Source organism: Melopsittacus undulatus, chromosome 3 (genome assembly GCF_012275295.1).
Source record: "Melopsittacus undulatus isolate bMelUnd1 chromosome 3, bMelUnd1.mat.Z, whole genome shotgun sequence".
In the NCBI taxonomy this organism is placed as follows: Eukaryota; Metazoa; Chordata; class Aves; order Psittaciformes; family Psittaculidae; genus Melopsittacus; species Melopsittacus undulatus.
The window spans coordinates 83264883-83287685 of NC_047529.1; the positions used below are offsets into that span (position 1 = coordinate 83264883).

At 39.2% G+C, this 22803-nt stretch overlaps 1 protein-coding gene across 1 annotated transcript in view; it reads right to left on the reverse strand.

Moving 5' to 3' along the window:
• The window catches only part of PRKN (parkin RBR E3 ubiquitin protein ligase), a 491539-nt gene that overhangs the window by 10052 nt on the left and 458684 nt on the right, over window positions 1-22803 (reverse strand). The window contains exon 9 of the mRNA XM_031049876.2: window positions 8413-8499. Within this exon, the coding sequence (XP_030905736.2) occupies window positions 8413-8499 (87 nt within the window). The remainder of the gene's footprint in view (window positions 1-8412; window positions 8500-22803) is intronic.

The window sequence follows — 22803 nt, forward strand, 5'->3', positions numbered from 1 at the left end:
GATCCAGTTAAATTCACACAAAGCAGCTTTGTGCAAGCCAATTTGTCTGGTGTGCCTAGGTAATTCTGCCAGTAAAAAGAAGTCACTTTGTGATGGCAGCAACTAGCTAAAATCAAAGTGATAGACACATGCTATTGTGTCTGATACAGATGAAAGAGACTTCTATGGAATAAAATCATAGTTTGGTTTGGTCACACTGTACATCAAGGTTCTCACACTGCCTCTTGGGGCCATTCATAATCATCACGAGTTAAACTCAGGTAGTTGTGAATATTGAATTTACACTGCTCGACAGCAGAAAATCTAATCTAATACAGGTCATTCTTGTATAACTGTTTTCCGAGAGTGAAGTAAAGATGTGTCTTCTCCCATAAACTGTAGAAAAGCTGCAAATGACTGTCAGCTTAACCTCATGAACAAAAGCAGCCTGTCAAGTCTTTTTACTTTATTGCTGCCCAAAACAGGAAAGCTAAAATTCTCTCTCTATAGTTCCCATCCCTTTCTCATTAGACAGAAAGTTAAGACCTATTCTCAGATTTCCTCCAGTGCATCTTTATTTATAACAGAGAGATTAATTTTACAGGACATTTCCTGGTTATAGTTATTTTTCTTGCTCCTTTAATTAGGCATCTATGGGTTGAAATGTCCTGTTCTTGACATTGTGAATATACTAGCTACTAGATGACCAAGCTTTTCTTTTACAACTGCTTAAGATACTTTAGACATCAAGCTAGGTGAGCCATTATTTTTTTTACAGCCGTGTTTTATTTAAGTTTTTAAATTTATCTGATGGGAAAAAAAAAACAATGGTCTAATAATAGTTGTTCCATATTTCATACTGTGACTGAGGACTCATTGAAAGATGTTATATATTATGAACCTCTTCAGTAGCTCTTTCTTTCACTAAAATGCAGAGAAATTATTAATGTTTTTCATGGTCAGCATTAACTATTTATAATTTTGATTAATTACACCTCTCTTTTGAGTAGAGAAAGAAGTTCCATACAAATGCTGTGTGTTTCTCATTTTAGCTTTTGCCTATAGTACACCATTTCCAATACCTCACCATCTGTTTTCCATGTTCTAAAAGCAGTAAGGAAAGTTTGCCGAAACTGTGAAGGAACAATTCTTAAAGTGATATTTGCAATATTTAGAGCATATATACAAAACACTGACAGCCATGAACCGATTCAGAAGGTCATGTAATTGTGGATTCCAATATAATATATGTTTTCCCTAACAACTCACTTTTCACTGAAGGTTCAAGCCAAAAAGGAGCTTGCTGCTTCCTTCATACAGTAATTCAGGGGACACATAGCAATTCCATAGTTTTGTCAGCATTATGGCTTTCTGTTACAATTTAATATACACATTGCATAGATTTCAATTCCACAGCAACATTATAAGAAATCCACTGCACCAAGACTGATTTTACTGAAGTGTTAGCAAAATATCTCATGTCTTAGCATTACAATAATTCAGCTAAGTACATTTTGGAAGCACCTTTATTTGGGAATTCCACATTAAAATCAAATTTTGAAATATCTTGTTCTTACAGTGGGCAAATATGTTCTGCTATATAACTACAGCAAACCGCCACCCACACAGAGACCCTGCGTGCTTGCTGGAAATCTACAGGCATAAGAGATTAGACAAGATGATGTTTAGTGGATGGATAAAGAAGCCTGGCAAGTAATGACTGTATATTTTATACCACCTACTGGCAGTTTCGAGACCTGCATATGTGAGGCAATGGGAGGGAAAGATGGGCTGGAAGCTCACTTGAAGCCCAAGTGAGCTGCGAGCTTTAGAGGAATACATGACAGAAGCACTCAGCAGCGTGACCGGTGATGTGACAGGCTTTCCTGGATGTGTGCACACACATGGATGTGCTGTTATGCTGCATCTGTGCAGCAAAAAGCATTTCTGAGAAGTGATCAAATGGATCTGCTTAAGAGCTGATTCTTTGCCTGAAAGCTCATGACTGAGTTAGGTTTGAGCCCATAAACTATGGTTAGGGTTGCAGTCAGGGCCCCAGTGGCACATGCTGATGAACAGGATCAGCTTGCACCGATTCTACTGAGGCCTTTTGGTTTGGTCTGATGGGTTCCCAGGCTCACAGGGGTTCTGGATACCTTTTACACTCCAGTGGCAGAAAATCAAAGTTACTGTCTGAATCCTGCTTTAGCTACATTAGTACTGTAAGAACTTGGTCCCAAATAACAAACAGCTGAGGTCTGATTTGGAGGTGGTAAGTTTGGAGATAGGTTTTGGTATTTTGGTGACCAAGGCTTCCATCTTAGGGCTACAGCTGGGAGAGGCAGCATCCCACAGGTTTGGAGTTGAAATTTTACAGCACTAGCTGTAAAATTACACCAAAGGTTTAGAACATGTAGCTTTGTGGCTTAGTAAAAATGCTGTCGCTCTTTCTTGTAAGAGGCCACAGCTTTTGTGCCAAACCAGCACCAAAAGCCTCAGGATCCACCAGGCTTTCTCTGGACTTGTCTTGGCCTGCCTAGAGATTTGGTTTAGTGAGTGACAGCAGTTACCTAATTATGAGGTGACTATTGCCTATTTTGCTTTTGCTCTTGTATAACTTTTATAATTGCATGGTTTAACAATGTTACACGTATTTTTGTAACTAACAGATGGCAACAACAAATATAGGTAGTATGGGCAGAATGAACTGTCTCTGACCCCACAGTGAAAACTCATGCAGAGGAGTAAAGGCATAGGATGATAGCAGAGGCCTTGCAAGCACAGGCACAGGATAATATGGGAGGCCCTGGTGCTATTAACAACACTCCAATGCTCATTTGCCCAAAACCAGCCTTGAGAAACAAGTAAAAAGAGTCTTAAGGAGAACAAAGAGAACAAAGATATAACTGACTTAGGCAGAACAAGTCAGTTCTGACTCAGGCAGAACATTCCATAGATAGTAAATCTGGATCCAGTGTCAACCTGCAGACCAGTGAAGGAGTGTGCTTACATATAAAAGTGACCCTGAGCAGATCATACAGTGAGAAGGAAATAAAACATCAATATCAACATTATTCTCTTCCTGGTAAAGGACTCACTATGTCAGGCCATCCCAGACTGAATTTAGCCTAGGACCCAGACGGGCAGTGGAGGGTTAAACACAACACCAAAGAAATGGGTGTTACCAGAAAGTTTACATGTCCATTATTTTAACTATATATAAATTGAACTATAAGTCATAGTGTTATTGTAAATGGACTAAAAATAGTTCTTCGATTACCTTTCTAAGACTTCTATAAGACTAACAATGAATCTTTTACTTTGCATATACAATCAACCTTGTCTGAAGACCTTTACCAGATAATGAGATTTTCAATGTAATAAAATGGCAGAAATTCAGAAAACCTGTTCTATAACCTGTCACCAAAAAACTGCTACAATTTTTAGCTGCATCAGCAGTTAAAAGTGCATGTTTAGTGATGGATTTTGCTGGATTGCATAGTTTTCAGGGCCAGGGTTGCTAGGGCTAGCTGGAATAAAGGCTTGGACTAGCACTAGATGTGGCCTGAGAGGATTTTTAAGGAGCTTGGTTTGGATCCTGGAGCAGAAGAGACCACTGGGCAAGCTTAAGATTTCAGCCACCATAGACGTTTAATCTAGCTTAGATTTACAGCTGTTGCTCTCCCAGGGTTAATTGCAGAGTTTGTTCAAATGAGATGAACTGGATTTATATCTGGTCCTACAAAGACTGCCAGACTGGTTTTGTGGGATGATGAATTAGACATCAGATGTTCTTTTAGGTTCAAGCTTTTGAATGCAGGTAATTGGAGAGATTTGTGCACAGCTGTACTATAGAAATCTACCATGATGTTTAATTTATTCTCTTAATTCACAGCAACCTCTGAAAAAGCAAACTTGCTAAAGAGCTGTTACCCTTTTATAATCACACACTCAGTGGCTTTGCAGAACCAGACAATCAGCAACTAAACCGTCCTGGGGAATTTTTTTCTATAGAACCAACTTAAAATACCTTTTTATAACCTATTTTATCCAGTTTTTGTCTTTTTTTTTCCCCAAACATTTATGTCTCTGTGCCCCACATTGTAGTCACTTATTATATATGCACTACTTTCATATTAAGTGTCATTGCTATCGCTATTATGGTTTACCTTGCAGATGTCTTATCGACATGCCCAGCACCAAAACTGTCCTGGGAGCTACTCTGTATGTGTTCAAATCTAATGTGGTTATATGTTGTCCGGTTGCCACTGAGCAAGAAGATGCATTACTTATTGTGGTAAAAAGCAAACTGTCTAGAAAGGTTTTGTGCTAGGAAAGTTGGGCTAATTTTAAGCTGGGGACTAAAAGAGGAAGCTGATTTATGGCTAGATTCCCCACCAGCATAGACTGTCTCTGGGTGAGGTCAAAAGGGGCCAGGAAGCTTGGTTTTGTGGTGTACATAGCAGGGACTATGTGGTTATTTCTAAACATAAATCTGGACGGAGTAACCTTTTGTGTCATTGATTCCATCATGAACACTGTGCCTTTTAATCCATCAAATATGATTACTTCTCTCATCCCAAATGTCAAACAGCTCCAAGAGGCTGCAGTGGTTTTAAAAGAAAGCTTCTTGACTGGAGTTGCCACAGGAACATTATTTTTTCCCTGAATTATGTAAGTGTCACACTAAGAAGGGTTATAATCAGCCCTGCAGCAGTAAGTAAATGCTTAAGATGAACTTTCGATGGTCTATCAGAGCTAAAAGTGGGCATTTTGATAGAAAGAGAACATTCTGTCCACACCAATGGACCATGCAATATCTGTGCATAGACCTGAAAGAATATGATACGCTAGTGTTTAGAACTAGGCTCCTCTCTGCACAGCTGTTGCTGAGTTTGCCTTTTCTGCCCCAGGCAGCAAGCATTACCCTCTAGCTTCCCACCATTATAAGGTTCAAACACCTTTGTTTCAAATAGTCTTAAGCACCACATGTGGTACCTGCTTTATCCCTCTTGTTTCCCTTTTGTCCTCCTTCCAACTGACTCCATTTTCCCTTCCCTGCTGCCTTCCCTCCCTTCACAAGTCTACCAGCTCTGCTCCCCACTCTTGACCTCAGGCTTTTTCCTTAGTCCTTCTGATACCTACTCAAGCACAGGCCCCTTTCACCACCACCATTCCTGCTTTCTAGACCCTCATAATTGTCCTATGTCATTTAACAGGCTTACTCCCTTTCTTCTATCTTCCTCTTTCTGGAGCTTCCAGGGTAACTCTGACAGGTCACAGTCACTCCATCAGCTCTTGGCCTTCATGGACACTTGAATGCTTCTGTATCAGGCTCTCTTTTTCTTTTTGAGAGATTTCCTTCTCCAAGACTTCCCAAATGGGTCACACAGGCTGCTTTGAGTGGCATCACAGCTCTTCCCTCTCTCCTGGCTACCCAGATCCTTCACAACACCACTCCTTTTTGTCTTTTCTTCCAGCACTTTCACACCCCTAATGCTGCACCATATGTATTGCTATAATTCTGATTTAGGCCTTGACCTGCCCACAGTGTTTCCTCTCATACTGGGAATGTTAGAGACATGCAGGCACTTGCAGAAATGTGAAGAAAACAGAAAGTCCTTTCACTACTATAGCTGCTAGAGGCTAAAGTAAAACCTGCATTTTTCTTGTAGAAAGTATTTTCATGAGGCCATGTGTCCTGAACCAGTTTTGGAGAGGAACAGTTTGGTGGCAGAGTGTCTTTTTGACCCTGAAATCCAAGTGGCAGGAATTGTAACAATGAGATCTGTTTCTAAAATAAATGATACGGAAAGAATACAGAGAGGAGACAAGCTGCAGGAGATGAAGACAACCCTGGAAGTGTGTTATTCCCACCTTGAAGCAGATGATGGTCAAAGATAAAACAATCGTTCTTACTGCCTCAACAAGCAGCGCAATACCAGCAAGTTAACTCTGACACACAGGGTTGTGCATCTATCCGGATGGGGGGGGGAGCAAACAGAACAAAAAGGCTGGAAGCAGAGATGGATAAATATTTAAATTAATCCCAGTGAGAGACAACGACCGTCCCACATGCCCTACGTTCCATATATGCTCCACGAATGATTTGTGTGCATCTTTATGCTTGCCTTGGTTTAGCTACCTCTCAGTCCGCTCGCCTGGTTACAGAAAGTGAGGGAAAACATTCTTGTCAGTGGCACATCACCATCTTGTGGAGAAGTTTAATTAGTGCAGCTCTCAGCTGGGAAAGGAAGCCCCTTAATTTCAGCTTATATTGGAGTCTGAATGAATTTTGAGTACTCTGTGGTCTTGTTCATACTGGGGAACTGGCTTGCATGGTTGCAAGATTTATTCTGGTACTATCAGTTTGCTCTTCTGGAACAGCTCTTTGAGAGTACAGGAGATTTTTCAGGATCAGCAAAGGTATCAACATTACACTCAAACAACAAAATCAGTTAACTTCCCTGAGTCAATGGATCTAACAGGGTGCAATTCATGTGCTGAGATCCTGGACCAGAGGGATGAATGTCTCCCACTGTCATTCAGGAGAAGCTAAGGCAATGTGCAAACATTTAAAATAAACCATTTCTTCCTACTGTATTCTCATTTTTCCTGGCACACTTACATTTCTGCCCTAAAGCATGGAAATTATACAAACTAATATCCACAGAGCCAACATCGTTGAACTTATTTGTAAGGTTCCATGATGGTTTTCAGTACTCTAGGCAAAAACTTTAGGCATAAATAGGCCTCACTGTTCCTGTTGAGATGTATTCAAATTCTAGTTCTATTTAGTTCAGGTAAGGCATTTAGCCTTTGTCTCTTACTTTACTAGGCTTTTGGGTACTTCAAGCATCTTTCAATGTCTCCGTTGAAGTTGCTTTTCCACAAATGTGAATAGGAGCTGGAAGACTGTTCTAAGTGTACTGCAAACAAAAGGAGATTGTTCTTTAGAGAGGCTAGTTAAACTGCAAATCTCCTTGTATACATATGGCTTCAAAAAAGGGGTTTGCACAAATTCATGGAATTAAAATTCGCTGATAGTTGCTGAACATAAAAACCCAAATCTGAACAACAAATCACAAGAGGCTGGAAAAGTAGATGGATTTGGGGTCTCATACAGTACACGTTTCAGAGCATAGGAGGTAGATTGACTACTAGGATACAGGCTGTTTTAATTCTGCCTCAATGAGTGTTAATTGTTTTTATATATTAGAAGAGCTTCACTAAGAAAGGGTAAAGAGAACAATCTCTACACAGCTCATAGCCTAGTGCAGTGTGTCCAAAGTATGGCAAATGAACTGTCCCATGGTAGCACATAGCAAAGATTTCCAACAGGCCTCTAGCTCCCTCCCCAGTCTCTGTAGTCAAACAGAGAGAGGCCCCAGAAGCCTGCCTCAGATAAAGCCTACCTGCAGGCACTGACAGGAGCTGGACATGCCTTGCTGGGAGCTGGCTAGATGCAAGTCCATCAGCACCTGCCCACAATCCTGTATCTGCCACACTGGACTATGTGGGGGCTCAGGATTTGAGTTTCCTTTTAGCATCAAATATACCAGACATCAGTTTTCTGCTTCCTAGGAGCATAACCTGGGCATCAAGCTATGAGATACTTATGGGGTATCTCTCCTGTTAGAATCATGAATAGCTATGGTTGGAAAGGACCTTAAGATCATCCAGTTCCAACCCCCCTGCCATGGGCAGGGACACCTCACACTAACCCATGTCACCCAAGGCTCTGTTCAACCCAGCCTTGAACACCGCCAGGGATGGAGCATTCACAGCTTACCTGGGCAACCCATTCTTTTCTTTGCTCTCTCCCTTTCTCTGAAAGACTGTGATTTTTTTCCATGGAGATAAGGGAAACCTGAACCTCAAACAAAGAGAAATGCCAGGAGCGAAAAACTATTTCCTGTGCAGGTCCATAGCTGCAATAGCTACAAAAGCTACAAGATTATAGAGCAGCCTAGAGTAATTATCATCTAACAGCTTCCAGCCTAGGCAATCCATTTTTTTATTTCTCTAAGCTGAAACACAAATTATCAGCATTTTCTGCATAGGCTATATAAACCCCCAGTTATTCAGTCCAAACCCACATGATTTCCTGATTGGTGCACTTGAAAATAAGTTGAAAGGCAGCAAGGCTACAGAAACACAAACATATTCATATTAGAGACAACCCCAAAAGCCCATTGGGAAAGCCTTTTTTCTATCAGCTGATGGCAGAGCCTGTGTATTCCTGACAGAACTCAGCTACTCTATCAATCAAAGCGACTGAAATCCACTGCAAAGCCAATCTGGCAACTCTGATGGCTGGAGTAATTCAGCATGAACATAATTGCTTCTACTTAGGATTATAATTAGAACCCATTTGACAAATGTCACTCTAGCTGGGCCAGGGATAATGATCAGGAGTTGTGGGATCCCTACCTTCTGGGCGATGGCTCCCTGCAGGCTGAGGAGAGAGCTGCATTCCCCTTCATGGTATTCTTCTTTACATTCACGGCAGAACACAAACTGGAAAACAAACCAAAGCATACAAGTCATAAAAACACATTAGGGATATAGACAGCAGGTTACAATCATGAAGAGTCATACAGCAGATGATCTCTAGCCCTTCTCATCCCATTAAATTCCCATAATCATCCTAATTGTGCATCTTATTATACACTCTGATCATTAACACAACAATTTGCTGTTATTATTATACATTTCATTGATGAAGCAACATAAATGCCATTATTAAAAATGAGATTTTGCCACATGGTCCATTTAGGGACATAAAGGCGTACTAGATACTTTTGGGTGTGTTTTTCCTGCAGTGAAATCTGTTTATACAAAGAATGCTGGCTGAAACAAGCAGTTCTCCTTTATAGTGTTTGCTAATGGAAATAGTCTATTGATATTTCTGAATCAAATAATTTCTCTATGAAAAACTATTGTTGACTTTATATAGGTCATATGAAATACTATTCTTGAGAAAATGATATCTATGCTTTTATAGAATGGTTTAAAAAAATCCATAGAAGGAACACAATGATAGGTTACTTAACATAGGTTTTAGGTGACTATTTCTAGACACTTACTTCATTTCTAGCAATTGTTTTGGTTTCATCTTCCTTAAATTGCATGGTTCTTTATCTAAGGCTTCATTGAAAAGTAATGTCTTTTGCAGATGAGTAAAACAATTGTCCCTACCTCAGTCTGAGCTGTCTCTGCCACCTAAACTGATTCATATGTATCAAGATTGATGCCTTTTTTTTGAACTCGAAAATGAAGATATCTGTCTTGACATGTGTCAAAATCTTTGACCCATCAATGCTGCATTAAATTCTGTGTCCTTGTAGGTAAGAAGAAAAGTCAATAATGTAAAATGGGCTTCTCTTATGCTGTTTTAAAGCTATGCTGTCTTGATGCAACTCCAGACTCTGAAAGATCTCTCAGCGGTAAGCCATTCTGACTGGCATTATAAGCAAGACTGATATAGCAGCCTTGATTTCTAGATACAGAGCTGCATTCACATGTAATGAATAAAGGATATCAGGAGGACATGGCACTAGAACATTTGTCTGCCACAAATTCCAGCTGTTGCAATTTCATTTTGAACTCTTTCAAGCTGTCACTTTTCTAAGAAGCATTGAAAATGGTATTTCACTGTCATGCTAAAGAAACTGCACTTTTATGAAGAGGAGCATTGTGCAAGTCTGAAAGGACTGACTCTGTTGTTCAGAAAGCCAGAGAAATTTGGAGCAGAGGGGTGGAGTTAGTGTTGTAACTTCCAGAGATATCAAACCTAATCATTTGTTTGCTCTCTTATCACTTCTCTGCACTATTTTGTCAATGACAATTTTACTTCAGGTAACACTGATTTGTTAATTCACTTGTGCTTGTTAGAAAACAGCTTAATAATGAAAGCGCTTTTGTAAGGTATGTTGTATGAGAGGCTGCATTATTGTAAAAGAGAATCATATGAATACAACAATTTGCACTACATTAGTGGTCAAAAGTTTCAGCAATGTTAAACACTGTTCAAGCACATAAGGAGAGGTACTCGCTGTCTGGATACCTAGTATCTCAAAGACTTGTTATCCTTTAACAAAGAAGGTTATGGCCAGGTTTAACTGTATTTCCTACTATGTGTCCTCAGTTTCCTTTGTGATTGTATTTCCTTACGAACACCTCTGGCTGAAGGGATTTTGTGTACACTTGTTTTATCACTGCCTTATCACACAATGCCTCAGCTTGCTTTCTGCATTCCAGTCTCTCTCACCTTCCATAAACACTGAAAAGGGGGAAATAATGAAGAAAGAACACCACCCCCCACTTCCCCTACCTCCCCGGCCATACATTTTGCAAAGACATTCCATCTGCCTCACAGTGTAGATTATGTGGCATTGCTATTTATTATAATAATAAAATTCATAAACTCATGCTGTATTATTTAAAGACGTGAAATGCATTTTCTCATTATGGAGCCCACTTTTTATACTTGACCTTAAAATGGAAAATCCACAAGATCAATGTTACCAGTGTTTTCCCCATAGGACTGCTGTCCTGGAAGCATGCGTGAGTTTATAACTGGGCCTTTCACTAACAACTGTATATCCTGCAAGTAAGTCCATGAGCGAGCTTGCCACATCCTTGTAATGAAAGAAGGCCTGGGTTTTTTTTGGGGGGTTGAGACAGGATACTCTTTTCACATATTATTGGAAAATGGATGAGATGTAAAATCAGCTCTGTGGCAAAAGAACACCCTGGAGGCTGATCGGTTTGTCAGAATAAATAGGCATCTCCCAACAGAAATGCAGTAAGCACTCCCTTTTTATGGCAAAGCATGCATCATAAAGAAAAGGCATGTCACAGCAAAGAGCAGTTTGTGGTAGTTTTATTCATTTTTTACATTCTGATACAAAAAATATAATAAAGTTTCAGTAATAAAATACAGCAACTGCAAAAATGCTGTCAGTCAACTTGTGCTTTGTGGCTTCATTAATATTAATACATTTATTTTGTCCTTGGAAAAAAATGATTTAAGTGGTTCAGTCAGGATTTAAGACTTTTGCATAAATTTAATATTAGTAAATGTTTAAAACTACTATAAGTAGAATAATTACTAATAACAGTTACACTTTCTTTCATTTACCAAAAAAAAAAAAGACTGGCAGATTATTGTGATAAGCAGCATATAAACTTTCTATGCCTTTGTGTATTTAGTACTTACTTTTGTTACCCTTGAAAGATTGTTCAGTTGGAAACAACCAACACAAAGAATAAATACCAAAGGTCTCAAACCTATCCCCTAGGTTTATGCAGTAAAAAGAGGATTAGCAGGGAAATCCCCAAAGCTTTTAAGGGATTTAGGCACTGGAAATTAATATAACCTGTGTGTGTGCTATTACAGGCTTTTGAATATCTGTAAAAATGTATGTTACAGGCCTAAGCAGAAATCCTGAATCCAAGTGACCTTAGAATAAGAGGTATTTAAAACCTCAACAAGGATCCAGATCATGTTTTTCAAATCCTCCCATCTTTATGATCATTCAAACAACAGGTAAAATCAGATCAAGCTCTGGTCAGCAATATGGAATTCAAACCCCACAGATCTGCAGTGCCAACAGTAATGCTGAATAAAAAATGAGGATAGTGAAAACAAGCTGTAGACTAAGCTATTCCTGACTGGCCTATTTATGGTGTTTTATGTTTGGAAGTGGCAGCAGAATGTAGCTTTATTTTTTTTTTGTTTGGATGAAAGGAGAACAAGTTTGTCATTTACATGCTATGCTGTTCTTTTGGAAACAAGATTTTGTCATTTTCTTTTCCCCAGCATTTCAAAGATCTGCTTTCCTTGGATTAAGCACCAGAGCTCTCATTCTCCCTCTTGCCTCCTGCAAATGCCTCTTCTTTGATCTCTAATAGTATCTCCCTATAGTGCTCATAAAATATGACTGTTAAAATTATCTTTCTTCCAACTTCAATACAATACTCCCATTCTGAATTCATATACAAAGCTTCCAGTTTGAGCTCCCTACTGTTATTTTAAAGTTACTCCTCAAATCAGATATTCCTTTTCTTTTTCACCCTTACCTCCTTCCTGCATGGGCCTACACAGCAGCATGAAGGCAAGGTTGTTGTGAGGTATCCATAGCCAAGGTTTAATCTGCATCACTGTAGGTACACTGCTAGGGACTTCAGTGTGAGCTAACAACTAAAGCACATACCCAAATTTCTTACCAGGCTTCTGCAGTCCATGTTGAAATCTGGACTGCCACATCTTCACTCCTACAATTACTACTATTAGCTAAACTATGCATGTTATGGCCAAAGTGTATCTTCCAAAACAGACATTCACATCCAGATTAAAGATATCAGGTGAGGACAGATGCACTTTTGTCTCTGATAATATCTCCCTGTAGTACTCATAAAATATTACTGTTAAAATTATATTTCTTTCAACACATAACCATGGCTCAGTGAGGCATGCATACTGCATCATCTGATAGTGATAAGACAATGCTGCTGCACAGACCCCAAACACATCAGTTGGAACCCAGCCTCCTAAAGCCTTTTACTGATATCTTATAGTGATAATTTCTTAATCAGAACATTCTGTAGCTTGAAATCTTACAAAAAAAATGATTTTGCACAATTACTTTTTCTTATCAAACTTGTAATCTCATCATAGAATGAAATCAGTTTCTTCTGATATGACATGTTGTCATTAAGAATAAATTGACTGGCAATCCTATTGAGATTGTTTTGTCTTCTCTTTCTTCTACCTTTTCGTCTCCCTTTTTTTTTTCATTCAATGGTGGCTGTCTGGACACTTTACTATGAATGTGAATCACAAATTCTTAATCTACTGAATGCAGGCAGGATCAACACTTCTGTAAGTACTGCAGCTTTCTGCCAGTACTGCAAAATTAGCACAGAGGAGGCGCAAAGGTTCCTCAAAACCATGACTACATAAACAAAGAAAATCAACACAGATATTTTCAACTTTCATTTAAAATGTAGCATATGAGCTTTATCCTGCCTTCTCAGGCAAGCAAGTTCTTCAAGAAATCAACCTTCAAAGCCTCTACTCACTATTTCCTCTAAAATCAAGTCTAAAACCAACCCAAAAGAACACTACATTGTAATCATAATTCATTCTAAGGGTGAAATAAACCACAGCTGGCTTATTAATTTTATTATTTAATGAGCAGCCAGAAAATGCACATTAAATGCTATTGTAATGTCAAAAGGCTACAGTATATTCTAAAGAGAATACAAGGGAAGCCAAGTATAATCGAAGATATACATGGAACTAGACAGACTTGTTTTTATGCCTTCAAAACCAGTTTGGTTATATATTGCACATCAAAGCAAAATAATGTAACATTGTAAGATACTTGTGTGTGGCTTTGATCACCAGAGCATCATCTCTCTCACCATACTCCTGTAAAGCAGCAAAGTACTCCTATTTCTGTTTTAGTGACTGGAGCCTCATTCAGAGAAATCCTTGGCCACAGATCCCTAAAATTTGAGGATCTTAATTAAGTTGATGTGGAAAACCAAATGCCATTGAGGATCCACACCAAAGAGTCTTGTCCAAGATCACAGGGCAGCACTTTAAGGGAGATTTCCTGTTTTTAAACACTGGAGTCCCCAGTACTCATCTCAGATAATTCATCAAAAGAACCAGACAGCGGTTTCAGAAGGTCACAACTTAGCTTAATAAAGGTAATCACTAATGTATTTCCATGCCCTTTATTTTTCTGAGGTGTAAATGAAAATACAATGGGAGACTGCAAATAACGAGTCACCAATCACACAGAAGCTCCTGTGAGCTCTAACCAGCAATGTTTATATTGTATATAGCAAATGTATAGTTGCTTGTTTTTTTTTTATCAGGCTAACAGGATGTTTTGAATACATTTTTCTTACCCGAAGACTGTTCTATTAAATACTAACATAAACAAAACACTGGAAAGGCAAAGCAATCCTTCTTTTCACCTGACAACTTGATCACTTGGACAAAAAAAAACCCCCTTGAAAATATTAAATATTAAAAAGCACCAAGTTTCAATCCTAAATGAGCTTTTGTAGTCAAACTACAGGCTGCTGATTAGTGCAAGGATTTATAGTGAAAATATGAGCATGACAAAAGAGAAATCAAAGCTATTAGAAAGTGACATACAGAGTAGCACTGCCATAATATCCAAAGGCATCTCTTTAAAGTGTTTCTGGTTAGCAAAATATAGCTTCCAAATTCACTTTCCAAAGTACAGATTATAACATTATATTGTTATAGTGAGTGATACATACCTACAGATTTATTTTTTAATTTTTTTTTAAAGAAAGCCTCCAACCCCCAAATTTCACTGGGAAAGTTTTCACCATACAGTGTATCTTTTGAGTAAGAGAGCATTTGGATTCTTAGCTAGAGTTCAAACCTCCATACACACAGACTAAGCATTTTTTACCATGAAACTATGTATTTTGATACTTATATCCATACAAAGTCAATTAAAACCACCTCCCACACTCCCCCGAATGTCACAATCCTTGTGTTACTGCTGTGAACCACATGTCTGGGTACTGGATTAGCTTTGCCTCTGGCATTTTGTTATATCCAGCACCAAGTATGAGACTGTCATCTGCACACCCTTGTCTTTTGGTGTTTCTTGTGCTTACAGCAAGAAACTTTAAAAGCGGTATATTCGCCATCCGTAGTAGCTACGTTTACTCAGGACTTGTGACTTCCCCAATTGTCAGTTATAAAAAACCCTGCAAATTCTACAATGAAGATAAATGCCACGGTAGAAAAAGTATCCATTTTTAATGATAGCAGTCTTATCAGATAGAAGGCAATTGAAAAGCATGGCAGTACTTTCAGAGCAATTTTGGGTTCTCTCCTTATAATAAAGTGAACATATTTACTACGCATATTTCATCTAAAATCAAACTTTTGTGAGAAGCACAACAATCTGTCAAAACATGGTGTCAAAAATCTAGCTGCAGTCTCTGTGCAGCTTTTGAAATCTTTGGGCAATTTGTCATCAATACTATAAGAGGCAATTTTCTATAAACATTAAAAGCCTTAAGTGTAGGATGCATCAAAACATTTTAAGACATTTCAGTGTGTTTCTTTTGAATCTGAAAGTGAAAGTCTCCCTCCTGACTTCTGAAAAACAACCCATGGGCTCATTCCCTAAGATCTAGATGATGACACGTACATCACAAGGCTCTTCAGAGAGTGTTGATGAGTTTGTGTCTGCAGACAAACAGACTCTCCTGGAGCTTGCCTTATATCAGGCAGCATTATCCTGTAAGATGGACTGGTAAAATGGGCAGCCTAAGCTCAGAGAACCTGTCTCAGACCTCCCCAAATCCTGTTTGCTGATTTATGTGGATAGGCAATCTCACTTCTTTCCAGACCACTTCTGAATTGCCTTGTGGACTAAGAGCTGCAAGGGATAGAACAGAAGGTTCACAAGGGTATTGCATAGTCTTGTTCTTAGCATGTTGGCTGAGATATGAAACTTACTAACCTGTTCCAGTAAACAAGAATGAAAGCAGAGTTAGTAACAAGATTATGTGGTATATTGAAAGCATGAAACCCTGTTATTTGTTGTGCTATTATGTGTACATAATAGAGTCAGGTCTTATTATCATTGAAGAATCCCATCTGACAGCTGACTACACAAGCAAACATGAGTTCAAACGCTGCAAATTTTCAAAGCAGACCATGGTTTTGGTTGTCTGAGCAGGCACATCTGGCCTTGGCAGAGTTGCACAACTTTAACTGGAAGCAGAACAATACTGTGCCCTGAAGCATTGGGAAGGGATTCCCAGATTGATGCAAACAAAGCTACCTCTGGAAAGGGAAGCCAAACAAGCTCCAGCAAAGTAGGCAGGCTGCTAAACACTGCAAGACATTAATATCCTTGTTACTTACCTCACCTATGCCAGAGCTGCGGACAGCCATCAGAGAGAGCAAGGCTTCTAGCTTGTCAGGCTACAGGGACTACGACAAGAACTCAGATGTTAAACATCACTATCTTTAGGAGTTCTTCCTAACCCCAGAAAATGCTGCTGCCACGGACTTTGACCTGTTCTTCAGGACCAGCTGTCACAGACAGGCATTTTCCTTTGCTCTTAATTTCTGCATACCCACTTCTCTCTGCCTTCTCGTTTCCACACAGCAATAGCCTAGCCCCTTTACTTCTTCAGGTGGCAAAATTGAATTTTATTTGTATTTTACACTACTGAGAAGCTTTAAGGTAGCCCTGCTGGATGCCTTACAGCCATGTCAGTAATCTGTAGATAATGCAGCTACAGCACATTTGGTACCTGGACTGTTGTATCTGCATGGTGCTGTACTGCGCTGGGTAAGATGTTTCAGTACTGCTTGTACCTAGCTTGGGGGTGAAGAGCAACAGAGATCCCTGACTTCCCTGTATAGTAGAGACATGACAAAAAAATGCAATTCAGTATTACATTCTTGCTGGCACCACCAAAGGCAAAAAAAAAATCAATTGTGAAATGACTTAATTCTGTTCCCATTTAAGTAAGTCGTAAGTGGTACAGACATCCAACCACATCTATCTAGTGTATAATTTTGAGCAATTTATGCCTGGATTACTAACAAAATGCCAAGTGGATGCTGGTAAATGCAAGATTTCTACCACTTATTTACATAATAAATTAATTAATATTTATATGAGGAAACACTGAAAATAGATCAATATTATTGCCACCTTTTAATTTAATGAAATATATTGGAAACTAAATGCAAGGGACAAGGGGATTAGTCACTTTTGAATATGAGGAATATTTTTAAAACAGTCAGAGATGTAAAATGTACCAAACCTGTGATTTAAAAAAAAAACAATACCATTTTTGTAAGCTAGTGGATATTATTCCCTATTTTGAGTATCTCACAGAAGAATGTAGCATTCCACTCATATCTCATAAGAAATAAAAAAGAGAAAAAGAAAAAGTGAACCAAACCCCTAAATACATGATATACACAAGGCATATATTAAAACACAAAATATGTACCTCTCTGTCACTGTAGTACAAATCCACTGTAACCCTATTGGAACAATACACTACCGTAGAGCTATGTTGTAGAGGAATAAAGCTAGTATTCATGTTGTCACCATTGAAATTGATACAAAGAAGAATAAGAAGTAAAATTTTATATAGGAGAAAGCATTATTTTTAAGGAACAAGAATGCAAAAAAAGAAAATGATAGCTATCTTGGGATGCCTTTAGAAAGTATGAGACAAGGCTTTTTACAACAACTGCAACAGTGTACACTGTGAAGATATTCTTCCTGCAGCACATGCATGGCTTCTTTACATGTGTGATGTCAAAATCTGCTTTTTTTGCAACGAAGTGGTTGGAAGCTACATTAAAATATCACTTCTTACAAGCTTGAAAAAGATGTTTTGCTGCTGAATGCATAGATCAGCTCACAAGGGATGTCATAAGGAATGAATTTTATTGCCTGTGGCTTTAGCTCCTGCTCTAGAAGCTTTGGAGTTCAGTTAATATGCTCTTAAACAGTACAACAAAACTATTTCCATATGATAATATTGCTACTATGAATGCATGCCCTGGGCATTTGAGCATCTAGCTGCACATTTATATGTGCAAACAGACTTGGAAATCTGATGGATTCATTAACGTGGTTCTTGAAATGAACTACTGAACATGCAGTGTGGGAAGCTGATGAGAGCTGAGCAATTATCCAGTGCCTAATTCACACTGAATTGTAATATAAATCAGGTCACTCACTTCCCTGAATGTTTTTTAAAATATTCCTAACAGAACCAATGCACCCCAAGTACAAACTCTTATTCTATGCCATTCAGACTGTGTTCCTCTAGCCATCTGCAAGAAGTACATATTTTGCTCATCTCCTGGCTGCTGGAATTCATCTACATTAGAAAAAGCCCATCCAGCAGTATTGAAAACTTTCCAGAGGATGGCAGCAGTGACACAGGAATTGACTCAAGCAGGCTTTGCTAACCTTTTGCAATTGAAAAAGATTCTAAAAAATCATAGTCGATAGCTAAGATCCTGTTCAGGGTTACTAACAGCTGACACATGCAAAACCAGCCCCGACAAGACAGTTTCATAAAGAAGAAATGGTATTCAGATGCACTGAAACACATAAAAAGGAGCAAGGGGTGCCTCTTGTTTCAAGGGCATTGCATTTTACTTCTCTTGAATCTGCTAACAGCTGAAGAAGCCCTGTGAAAAGAATATCTTTCTAAATATGACTACCTAGCAAATGAAATAGCATAAATAATGTATCTTGGATAACTGTGGTGCTGCTTTATTTGGCTCATGCTATCTCCTATGCGTAGCACTTGCTTTTCATAACTATAAAAGTACATTTAGTCCACGTGCTAGGGAGAGCACAAAATAATGAACAGATTTTTGTAAACCTCTCTCTTCTAAGGAAATGCCTACTTTCTGCAAAGGACCCAGTGAAGTGCCTTTCCTCTCAGTGATAAGATTAAGCAAGACACTAGGATATTTCCCTGAGAGAAATGTGCTTTTTTTTTCTTTGGTGGTTTGGGGAAGGAGAATGTTCTTAAGCCTCTATTCAGCTTTTTGTTTAGGTTTGTTTTATGAAGAAGTGAATACTTTAAAATTAGGTGATAACTAAACTACAATAGTTAAATCCAAACCATGTTCTCTTCAAAGACCAGCACCATTCAGTTCAACAACCGCTTTGTTCAAATTCCGAGTGTGAGTAGTACTTTACTGAAAAACAAAAAAATCCTGCATTAGATGATTCTAATTAGAGGTGTTTCTAAGCCTGAATACTGATGCTGAACAGATCTGAGAAACTTTGGGCAAATTTCAAAAGCTGATGAAAACTTGGTGTTAAGCCTCAGTCTAAAATTAGATGCAGCCAGACCTCAGAACTCCATCAACTCCAAGCTCTGAAGGATGGATTTAGACTCAGGATCTGCAATTGCAAGTCACCTGAAAGGAGAATAAAGATTGTTTAGGAGAGAATTGCAAAAGAAATTGCAAGAAGTTTTGAAAACCTTCATATCTGGTTCTTCTGAATGGGGCATCATCTCTGCAAAATGTTCTATAAACAGCTGGAGAAAGTATTGGAATGATAATGAAAATATCACGTTTCATCTTTCAAGGAGGAAAAGCAGTGCTTCCTGAGAGACACAGGCCTGATAAAAAAGTCATTGGTAGCTGGGCTGGTTCAAGCTAGCAGTACCCTGTCACAGCCCAGAGCTCCCATTAAGGATCCTCAATTTCTGTATGTTCTTTTCAGTGCAAAGGCCAGCTGTGCGGTTTCAAGTGATTTTCTTCTGAAACAAGAATGGTTTTTAAAACTTGCACAATTTGTGCTAATTACATTCACAGAGTATATAGTTAGTCAATAATGTGACTTCTGGTGTGACCTTTTGAACTGATCCTTTTCTGGTTTCTTGATCTTAGACATTTTCTGTAAAGTAATTATACAAACTACCAAAAAATGAGCTTTGAAATGTGAGCTCAGAATATTACCTGGTTTACAGGAAATGCAAACAATTTGGCACTTGTCTCAGCATTGTTTTGATGAACACACAAGAAACATTTTAGCAAAAGAAACTTTGTAATTTGGATTCTGAATACATATACATATGTGCATAAAGCCAAAAAATACTGTCCCATATCAGCATATGCTGACAGGTAACAAGATCCCTGTCTACAGAAAAATATGTTTAACGCTGATAAAAAATACTTTACAACTCATCAATTTTCTTACTTTGGATTTCTGATAGATCTACAAATCACCCAACATTCACTGTATTTCTCTCATGTCTGGGAGGCAACACATGGCATGAGCAATGTAGAAGTTTTCTGTACTGCACTGAAGACAATTCCTTGACACAAATGATGGAGGCGCCAACAAGGGGACAAAGTCTGCTGTACCTTATACTTCCATCAAGGAAGAACTGCTTGGAGATGTGAAGACTGGAGGCAGCTCAGGCTACAGGAGCCATGAATTGATGGAATTCAGGATCCTGAGAGGAAAGAACAAGGAAGAAACAGGACCATGCTAGGGCACATGAAAAACAAGGTGCTTGGTGACAGCCAGCATGGCTTCACTAGGGGGAAATCCTGCCTGACCAATTTGGTGGCCTTCTATGATGGGGCTATGGAACTGATGGATAGGTGTAGAGCAGTTGACATCATCTACCTGGACTTGTGCAGAGCGTTCAACGCTGTCCTGCACAATGTCCTTGTCTCTAAATTGGAGAAATCAATTTGATAGGTGGACCACTCAGTGGATAAAGAACTGGCTGGATGGCCGCACACAAAGAGTTGTGGTCAATGGCTCAATGTCCAGCTGAAAACCAGTAACGAGTGGTGTCCCTCAGGGATCGGTGTTGGGACCGGTCTTGTTCAACATCTTTGTTGCTGACATGGACAGTGGGATTGAGTGCACCCTCAGAAAGTTTGCCGATGACACCAAGCTGTGTGGTTCTGTTGATACGCTGGAGGGAAGGAATGCGATCCAGAGGGACCCTGACACACTTGTGAGGTGGGCTGATGACAACCTTATGAAGTTTAACCATGACAAGTGCAAAGTCCTACACCTGGGTTGGAGCAATCCCAGGCACAGCTACAGGTTGGGCAAAAAGGAAATTCATGACAGCCTTGTGGAGAAGGACTTGGGGGTGTTAGTCAATGAGAAAATGAACATGAGCCAGCAGTGTGCAATCACGGCCCAGAAAGCCAACCATATCCTGGGCTGCATCAAAAGGAGCGTGACCAGCAGGTCAAAGGAGGTGATCCTGCCCCTCTACTCTGCTCTCGTGAGACCTCACTTGGAGTATTGTGTTCAGTTCTGGTGTCCTCAACATAAAAAGGACATGGAACTGTTGGAACAAGTCCAGAAGAGGGCCACGAGGATGATCAGGGGACTGGAGCACCTCCCCTATGAAGACAGGCTGAGAAAGTTGGAGTTGTTCAGGCTGGAGAAGAGAAGGCTGCGTGGAGACCTCATAGCAGCCTTCCAGTATCTGAAGGGGACCTACAGGGATGCTGGGGAGGGACTATTCATTAGGGACTGTAGTGATGGGACAAGGGGTAATGGGTTGAAACATAAACAGCAGAGGTTTAGATTAGACCTAAGGAAGAAATTCTTTCCTGTTAGGGTGGTGAGGTACTGGAATGGGCTGCCCAGGGAGGTTGTGAATGCTCCATCCCTGGCAGTGTTCAAGGCCAGGTTGGATGAAGCCTTGGGTGATATGGTTTAGTGTGAGGTGTCCCTGCCCATGGCAGGAGGGTTGGAACTAGATGATCTTAAGGTCCTTTCCAACCATAACTATTCTATGATTCTATAATCCTATGACCATAAGCCTGGACTTTAGGAAAACAGACTTTGGCCTGTTCAGGGAAATGCTTTGAAGAATCCAGTGGGAACCAGCCCTGGAGAAAATGGGGATTTGGGAGATTGTCTGATGTTCAAGGATCGTCTCGTCCAGCTCAACAGTGATCCACCCTGACCATCAGCAAGTCAATAAAAACTATAGAAATCTTCCAGAAATTTTTAAAAAATCTTCCTCACACACGTTGGTATAGATGGATGTACAGTGAATCCCTAGGATGTACAAATAGCATAATTTTTGCTGCTAGTAAACACATGATATGTAACTACAATCTGTATGGAACAACAGATTACAAGCTTAAACCTAAGCCCAGATGCTCACCCTTTTCTCAGCACAGTCAGCAAAGCAGATGCGACTCTTAAATCCCATGGAAACATTTATCTGCATGTGCACTGGTACAGGACTACACTGAACGGGACTTTCTGCACAATATGACAGTTCATATCTGCAAATATTACTCTCCTCACATGGCTCCTGAACACAGGAAGAGCCTCATAATAGCTTCTTAGAATTCAATAAAAACAGTAATACACTTCTAACAGTGGTAACAATATCACCTTACCAACCAACACCAATAAGAACAATGCTACTGTTTAACACAAGGTGTATCATCTCTTCCTCTCATCACCTTCCCTGCTTTGAAAAGGCTCAGAAGCAGCTACACCTGGAAGCCTTCCAGCTATGAAGCCACATGGCTTTGGAGTGCTCTTGGGGCAGGAACAAAAAGGTATGTTTGGCAACATTTACCTTTTTTGCCTCCCAAGGTATCCTTAAGGTATTCTATGCAAATGAGTCAAGTGAGTAGCCTAGCATGAGCTATATTCTGTATTCAAGACATGCATAAAAAGCAGATAATTAATCAAGGGGGAAAAAAAAAGAAGGAAACTTTTTTTTCTTATATATTATGAAATTATATATTTTAATTATATAGAATTATATATTACAAAACTGAGCCTGAAGAAATTCTTACTATATATCTAATCCCCACTACATGCCTGTGGTTCTATTCATGATATTTTGGCCCCTTTTGGGGTTTATTTCTGCATAACTCAAAGAAGAGAGAAGCATACTAATGGATCACTGATAAACAGAAAGGTATCATTTACCTCAAAATAATTATAATCTGGTAGCAAATGTCATATTTTTTCTCTTTTCCCCTCAAAATTGAAAGCTTTTTGCTACTGGGAATTTAATGCAAAGAAATAACAAAATAGCCACTGTTAGTGTATGACCCCACTGTATTTTTGTTCTTCAGCTTCAAAGGCAACCTGTAGCTCACACAGAAAACAAAGAAAGGTTACTTTTGCAAACCATATTAAAAGCATTCGATAATAATGGCCCCAAACCACTATCTGTCTTATTGCAGTATTTGGGGCTGTTACTGTAGCTTTTTATTAAATAAGCATCATTAGC